The sequence below is a fragment of the Opisthorchis viverrini genome, assembly GCF_000715545.1.
Source record: "Opisthorchis viverrini unplaced genomic scaffold opera_v5_396, whole genome shotgun sequence".
Lineage (NCBI taxonomy): Eukaryota > Metazoa > Platyhelminthes > Trematoda > Opisthorchiida > Opisthorchiidae > Opisthorchis > Opisthorchis viverrini.
Genome location: NW_008752055.1, coordinates 47,709 through 56,371, shown reverse-complemented (window position 1 = coordinate 56,371; position 8,663 = coordinate 47,709). Strand labels below are relative to the sequence as shown.

Here is an 8,663-nt window from a genome sequence, read left to right as displayed (position 1 = left end):
GGTTAAGGGCAGCATTTATACTTGCAAAAATACTCTAAACCGACTTTGACAGACACGGTTCTTATTCAGCAATTCTTAGTAATATATGCTATTGACGAGAAAAAAACCTAAGATCTTACTTCCAACACTCTAGAAGTCCAATGAACTGTCACATTATGGAGGGTTTTACTGCACGAGTATATTTGAATCAGCATACTGTCATACGCCAGTTTAGGATAACTTAATTACACAGATGTGCATTTTTTGCGACAACTAGTGACTGTTAGCCATCGGCTAAAATTTTTATGTTGCTTCATTCTCTATAAACTCTACAAAGTATGGCTCAGGTACTGAAATAAAATAGCTGCTCAAATTAAAAACGTCGTTGCCACCAGTAAAATGCAGCTGGCCTCTGACACATCTGGCTTAGATACCTAAAGCACGAAAATTTCACTTTGCCGGTAACATTAAAAAGCAAAAAAAATCGGCATCTCACTCTAAAACAAGGCAAATGAACATAGCTAAAAATGTGCTCTACTAACATCGTGTACCATTTTTTTCTATCAGTGCACTGAAAGCATACAGAGGTTCCTTATTACGGTGCTATGCTTTTCTTCTAGCAAACTTAACGCCAAGCACTTACAAGATTTCATTTAAACTGTGAATAACCCAAGCACTATTTATCTGCTGCTTATTCAAGGCAGAAAGATACTCTCACCCCTCACTCTAGTATCTCGTACATCTCCCCGGAACTACCCATCATTATGGCTTATATACTGTCCAATTCTGTCCAGCAATGTGGCAGACGTTTTTTACCATCGAAGTTTGAATACCTGGTCTTTTTTCGACATTACCTGAAAAAAGGGGAGCTTCGTGGAAGCAATCTTTCGTAATATTTTACTTGGAGAGGGAGACACATAGTGTTCATATCTTTGTCATCAGAGAAAATGTCAGGCTTAACCCCGACCTCTACTCTAGCACACAAACAACCTTCCGGCTATGCAGGGTTTGTATCAGCTAACTACCGGGACTCCGTGTCAACAGGGCCACCCGGGTGTGTCTAGGTAGCTTATGCACATGACCCAAGTTTCCAACCATCGCAGTTCCAGGCGCACAAATCCCTAGTGAACTCATTTACTGAAATTAAAGCAGTCGTAACAGGATAGCAAATAGATAACTAAAAATGACAGTGCGCATAGAATATACACAGAATCCCTTACAAAATCAAAGTAGGGAAACGCTACTCAATTGTCCGCAAAAAATGATTGTTCCTCGCCACCTATTTCACAGATTGCTCAAAGTGAACATGTTAATCTACACTGCAAGGTATCTCTCACACAATCGTTACCACAGTTAGTTTTTACGTTCACAAAAATGCTAAACCACGGACGCACATAACCCCGCATTGATGACGTCACCTTATTTGGAGATAAGACGTTTTCATTCCAACCGTGAAGCGCTGTGATAAACAAAAAACCCACTTACGTGGTTGCGCAGCCAAACACTTATATTATTTATTAGTGTAGGGCCTTTTGCATCCTACAATCAGTCTTAACTATGACCTTATCTCTTTGAACAAGTACACAGAACCTTTTTTAAATTTCTCCATCGTTTCTGGTAACACGATATTCCACACGACATTCCGCACACGACACTTTGGTAAACACCGACTGCGTACACCTCTTCCACTTGAACGCCAGTTTAAAATATCTATGGATAAGTGGCCTCAGCTATTCTTGGATAAGAAATCTGGAAAAATGCTGCATTTTTCCGAAAGGGTAATCAAAACGTGGAGACCATCAATGCGAGACCAGACTCGCACATGATAATGCCTAGGCTCGCCCAAGACAAAAAGTGGAAACATGTTAATTCTAACAAAAAATTCGGACGGGTGCCCATAATTACCGGTCAGTAGATTGTATTAGAAAACATTCAGTCGGTGGGCCCACGATCAACTGCTGACAGGTGGCATTTCTCGGGTTCATGGGCGAAGGTTTAAATTTGCAACTACTCATATATTTTGAGTAGCTCATTCTGCCCCCTTTGATATATTACGCAGCCCACTCGGATGGCGGAAACGAAACCCAAACTACCGACAACGGGTTGCACTGAGAAGTTACTGAATGAATACCTTGCGGAAAAAGAAAATTTAGAACAGATTTTGAGCAAAATCGGAGAAGAGAAACATAAGGCTCTGCAACGAATGGAAGCAGGTTTGAACTAGTATGTTGTCGGGAACCTCGTGTAAAAACAGTTCAGGATGAATCTTGCGGTGTCACACAAGAGATAAAGCAACTGCAAGGTTGGTTTAAACGTGTGTATGATTGACGGCGTTTGGTTTTAGTCCAGAGGAAGCTGTGGCTTCACAAGTTAGAGCTTCAGCGCAGGAATTATGAACGGTGAGTAGACAGCAGTATAGCCATATCATCTCGTTTTTTCTTTCCATTATTCTCCAGATGAGTTCCACAAATAATTTCTATATGAGACAATCACTTCACCGCAATGTCCTCTACCATCTATCATCCAAATCTGTCTCCTCAAATTACACAAACTATGTGCTGAAATATGTGTGGTCTATGTAGTAGCTATGCCATAAAAAGGGCTTTCACCACTTCTGTTCTCTCGAACCCGACAGGTCTCTATTGTTGCTTCAGCCCACAACCGGTCAGCCGTTGATATCGATAGTTGCAGTCAATGTTCAAAAGTGGATTTAACACACAAGTGCGATTGGACTCTACGTGGTCACTCTTACACCGCCGTTGGGCAAACCATCCTCTATGTCTTTCGTCACAAAATGCATTTCCACTTGTTACCCCGTCATGTTGTTGGTTGATCGATGACCATCATCAGTCAAAATCAACCAAGGTCGCATGGGTCACAGAAATTTAGTGAAATGGCCTTCAACCAGTGGCGACCAATTTTGTTGATTTTTCAGTTACCTTGCAGTTTATTAGCTCCGAGACCAAAGTGAATATTGTGGCTCTATCTAACAGTTCTGACTGTGGAGTAACCAAATGAGTTAGGCCCGAGGAATGGGAATAGGGGTAGACTCACAATTTTGTCAGGCAACTGACAATATGAGTTACTATAATATGACCCAAACCAGGGCATGAAAATGAATGCTCAAACACAATGATACACAGATTTAAACGGCAACAGAGCCTGAATCAAATAATTCAGAACTAGGCATGGTCGGTCGCCTGAAAAATGCTGACATAGATGTGCCAAATCTGGACCGCGAATTAGAAACGAAGCGTCAATAAATACGTCACATTTTGAACGCTATGAGAGGCTCCATGAGTTCTGATAGACTCATTCAATAACTCACCAAATGTGGGGCTTTTCATTTATTTTCATCCATTGTCTGATCATTTTCCTTCAACCAGCCAACCATTGGTATCGATAATTATAGTCAATTTGCAAACAAGATAAGAGAACTTGGGTCAAATGGATGTTGAACAAGTGATTACAAGATCCCTTGCTGTGCATATAATTTCATCTGTTTCGTTTCAATCAATGGATTTCATGAAAAGCTTGTGATACTGATGCGCAAAATTTTCCTGAAGACTCGACAGGGCTGCTGGAATAGATGATCGATTCGGATTCTGTGACAGTCGGTGACCTTAAATTCCTCGTCAGTTTTTATGGACTCTATGTTGCGTAATGTGTGGCTTGTAGTACATGTCAACAAAAATAGCTGAAGGCCCTTTGAGATGAAAACCGATCCGTTATATCTGTGCTGATCTGGCTACAGCCACAAATTGGTTGGCAAAATAATTGTATAATCCGTTGGATGGTCCAAAAAAGCCCATTCCTTTGGTTGCGGTGGCGAGTCCATCTTAGCTACTAACTAGTTGTGACGGAAAGCAATGAAATCAACTTTCCCCCTGGATGTGACCACAATTTGGTTGCCGCGAAACGATAGGCACTGTTGAATAGCCTCCCTAGAAGACTTGTTGACCGGGTCGGTTTATATTTCAAGCATGTCCTTAGAATTACCATGTTTCCCAGGTGGACGTTGGCAGCAACTTTTCATTTTGAACGTTTTCTGTGCTTTGTTAGTCAAAGGCACAGGCACACACGTTTCTGGTCGTTTGTAGAACCTCCATCAAACATTTCGGAGCATCTGATCCTTTTTTAGGCCGGTATTGCTATAACACTGGGGTGTTCATGCTGCCAACTGGTAGAGTTGGAAAACTATGTTATTGCTTCATACCGTTTTTCCAGTCTGACTGTTACGCAGGGCAACCAGCTATGACCACGATGTCAATGAGTTTACGGTCCACAAAATATGCTTCTAAGGATGGAACTTGAGTTTGTAGGTAGAATCACCGACTTTAGCACCTTCATAATTAGTGACTGCTCTGTGACAGTGAGGTCACTGCACTCCTCACCACGGCACTAGCACTGTTTGTCAGTTTGCACCACCTTCGCTGTCTGATTATTACCGAGCTTAAAGGGCTGTGCCTGGAAAACCATCTCAGAATCCGTTCTACTCCACAGCTGTGAAACTTGGTCCCTCCTATCTGGAACGTACTCATCTATTTGATTGCTACTACCTTCGTATTATGACCGGCTCTAACTGGCTGTATAGTCATTGTACGACTCGCAACCGAGTACTAGTTACTGAGTCGGATTCGCTCGAGCAGAATGAAACTCTGGTGCGGCCAACACGGTTGCGATATGTACTAATGCTGTCGGACCACAGTCTGGCAAATAGACTAACGAAGAGTTCGAACGGCACTAGTCATTATCTAGTTATCCGAAATTAACTCTTAGATTCAGCGGGTCTTCTCGCCTTCCAGGGTTAGCTCCGTGTGATTCTTATTGCACGAGGTTGAAAATTCTAAAAGACAAGCAAGAAACCAATCCCTCCCTCGAATTAGCTGTCACTTTATAGCTAGATCGCCTAGCTGAGGCTTTCCGGTCATTGCGTGCTATGCCTGTGCTGGGTAATATACGCAAAGAACGTTAGATCAATCCCAAGGATGCTTCATGCCCCAGAATAATGCTGAGATGTGTTCATCCCAGTGATTTTGGAAACCTTATCTACTTGCAAGAAGGCTGTCGACTTCAAGAATAATACAACGCCTGACTTCAGCAGGTGAGACACAAATTCGAGAACACCAAGCTAGATTTCGGCCAAGTAGGGAACGTAGTGACCACACCTACAATTCCGTAAAGTAGGTACTGCCTACTAATATTCAGTTTACATAGACTTCAAGGAGATCTTTTACTCTGTGTATGGATTAGAACTTTTCTGCATTTGTTCGGTCAACAGATAGTGTCGTTGACAGGTGAGGTGAATTCACCCAGGCGATACTCACCAACTTGCGTCGCCTGAGACTTCGGAAACGAAATTCGTCGAGCTTACCTATCTTTGTATTTGACCATGCTAAATTTACCTTACCATAATTTTCATTCGTCAGCCAGTTTACCCAATTGATTGGCATATCACAATTTAGTGTTTATACACATAGGTATCATTTTGTCAGTTTCTATCCAGATTGCCTGAATGAGTGTCTGGAGGTGTAGGCACCTCGGAATGATTGTGGTAGGCTAGCACTAAGTCCCTTCTCCGTCCAACTTTACTCGTTTCTTTACAATAAGGCTTTCAAATAAGTCATGGTTTTACGGCAGTGAAGCATCGGTGTTGAACACTGATAGAATGCTGTCGATTATTATTATTATTATTATTATTAGTTTTGTCTTTGCTGGTGCATACTAAATCGGCTAGTAATGGACCGGAAGGAGCATCGCATCTTCCGCTCAATAGTTTGGGCGCCGCATAATTTGATATATATATATATATATATATGCCACAATTTACGAACATATCTGCTATTGTAAGGGCTTTATTAGTTTCATAAAGTGGATTTTTGACCATATATATTAGTTCCATTCTTCAGGTAATCAACTCGGCGGAAGGTTGTGTGAGATGATGATATTGAGTGGCGCAACCTGTTCAGTAAAAACAGGAGTACCAGCTGGAAACTCAAAACACTAAGTCCATAAGATTTATCCAAGTACCCCGCCTTCGGCAACAGACCTACTAAAGGACCATCCCCACATTAAATGCCTCGATGAACTAGGTGCGTTCTTTTTACATAGACTGGAAACCGTAGATCTGAGACGGAGCAGGATTAATTACCGTTAATCGTTCCGCGGTATTCATCTGTAGCAATTTATTTGTATTGCAGCAGCAGGCATGAAAGTTGACAGTCTGCCAGATGTTTCACGCTTCTAAAGTTACAGTCAGTGCTCTTACCGCTTTGTCTCGATTGTGAGTAACGTCTATATTTCATTTTGCTTATAGTAGCTTAGAAGAGGTCACAAGCATCAAGAAGCTTATTGAGGATCTAACTAGACAAATCGAATCGGAGCAGCGTGCATCCAAGGACGAGCGGTGAGTTCCCAACTGTTGGTCTGGAGAGCTCTGTCTCAGGTTCACCCAGATCATGGACAGTTTGCAGTTATACACAAATCGACCTGGGCGATTCCCTGAAAAGAGACTGATTCCGGATGAAGGCAAAGGAGACGTACTCAGAAATGTCGATACTGGAGATCCAGAGTGTCCGATTGTTCCAGATGCTACTGTGCAACTGAAAGAACCCCATCAGGAACCGAATGAAAAAGGGGAGATGCCGCAACTCTCAGTGCCGGACGAGAAAAGTGAAATTCATGCGGCATGAAGCGACAGAACAAGTTTTCCAAAGCCATCATGTTTTGTTTTTTTCATGAATCCACAGACAGTTTTTTGGGAACGATGGGACGCTTTTTAACTCTCGTTGATTTAAACATTCTTAGTGTCAGTAGCAGTCGAGACAAGTGCTCTTTTTGACAAATTCTAAATCGGCGAACTAAGGTTGTGGTTGAACTTTCAGCAAGCAACGCCACAATGGTATCAATTATTCGCATTCGAAGGCATAATTACCCTTCCCGATATCTCGGTAGACTGCATGCCGTCACTGCAATGGGCGCAGACAAGGAAATCGCGAGCAGTATTAGACAGTGACGAAAAGTTGCTCTTTGATGGATGGGAAACTTTCACTTGGGTGTGATTATTGAAACGAAAGAGGTGAAAATACTGGATGTGAGCGGAACTAAGCTTTAAATGTTCGGGTCCTTTTAAGTTTTTTTTCTCACTTGAGCTTTGCTCCTGCAGATGAGGTCGATTTGAGCCCAAAATCCTAGGAGCGCCGTTTGGTTATTTCTTCCCTGCTAGGAATGATCAACAGTTCGGATCTGATAAACATTCAGAAAAATGCAACCTCATATCATTCATAAGCTTGGATAACAATATCAGAAGAAAATTTCTGCAACAAGACACCATTTGATGCAATTTTACCAGCAGCAAGCCGTGGTGTGTAAAATATATGTGAATTTATTCGAAATTCGGAAATAAGAGATGGTGGACTGCCAGACATCGCCAAAGACTGTAAGCTAGGTCACAAGAACCAGGGAAAACACATCATTCTGCGTTACGGTTGCTAAAAAAACCAGCATTCCAGAGAAAGTGAATAAATTGACGATTTTTGCGGGGCAACACGCCCCTCTTCGTTCTATTAAGACTATTGGTCAATCGATTGGCCTCGACACGGTTACAATGCAAAACAGAATGGAAAGAAGTGTCACTGATAGGCAGTTTGAATGCGCCTATCGCAGTGTATTTCAGTGGCACGTTGTAACAGCTGATTGGATGTGTCCGCGAGTTTGTACGCGTGCGCATCCTTTCGTCAACCCATCAGAGAACTGTCACGTGAGTGTGGATACCCCACTGTTTGTTTGGTTAGGCGTTCTGTCCCTCAAGTGCACCCACGATGGTAATTTCTCGTTTTGAGTAACCTCGGCTGCTAATGTTACGTGAGAATATGCGTTGATCAGCTGGAGCCAAAGGCATGTCCGGGATCTAATGTGATCAGTCGAACTGCTCACGGTAAGCAGCGTGCACGAGATCAAAGACAATCGTCGAACGTGATCTCACACACCCATGGTCAATGACTTACCGTAGAGTATCACTCTGCTAGGTAAGCAAAACAACATATCCGTTGGTCAATGTGGTGGCTTCTACAGGAAGAACATAAGAGAAGGACGGTAAGGTAAGGACCATAGTAAATTGGATGAAGTCAGGCTCTCAGTCATCCCTGAGGTAGTTTGGTAGCTTTCGTAGCACGTCTCCAAGTTCCAGTTAAGTAATACACGTAATAGTGATTCAGACAGCACACGAATCATTCAACCAACTGAGGTGAAATTTTGGATTCATGTACAAAATTGGATTGTGTACAAAGTCATGGAAACAGAACCACCGAAATTAAAGCAAGAGGAAAAAACAAATGTTTGACCTAAGCACCGTACACCTGGGGAGCAGTTTAGGAATTCCAGCGTTAAGGAACTTGTGTAGATTCGGATCGGGGTGAGCTGGCTCAGTGGTTACAGTGCAAACCCACTGACCGGAAGGTCCGTGGCTCAAACCCGACCTTTGCTTCTCGACTTCCCCCGTTTAGGCTTGGGCAACGTGGCAGTATCCCAGCCCTCGTGTTACATTCGGCTGCGGACAGAAGTGAAACTGCGTTGTTTCCGCGATTCTGCTGAACCTACAGAATGAATCGTTCAAATCGTTGAATGCAGACCTCTCTTCAAAAACCCCCATACTACATTCGGCAAGAAACCGGATAGTCCACTCC

General features: G+C 42.7%; 2 protein-coding genes across 2 annotated transcripts in view; both read left to right on the top strand.

Annotated features, from left to right (window-relative positions):
- Positions 1-2,047: 2,047 nt before the first annotated feature.
- On the top strand, positions 2,048-6,792 carry T265_10697 (hypothetical protein; the record flags this gene model as incomplete). The annotated part of the gene is made up of 3 exons (XM_009177154.1): positions 2,048-2,192; positions 2,324-2,378; positions 6,296-6,792. The coding sequence occupies 3 exons, from the start codon at positions 2,048-2,050 to the stop codon at positions 6,387-6,389; spliced, it is 294 nt and encodes a 97-aa protein (XP_009175418.1).
- A 1,588-nt stretch (positions 6,793-8,380) lies between these two features.
- The window catches only part of T265_15236 (hypothetical protein), a gene marked incomplete at both ends in the record, with an annotated part of 5,476 nt that continues 5,193 nt past the window's right edge, over positions 8,381-8,663 (top strand). The window contains one exon of the mRNA XM_009177153.1: positions 8,381-8,539. Within this exon, the coding sequence (XP_009175417.1) occupies positions 8,381-8,539 (159 nt within the window). The remainder of the gene's footprint in view (positions 8,540-8,663) is intronic.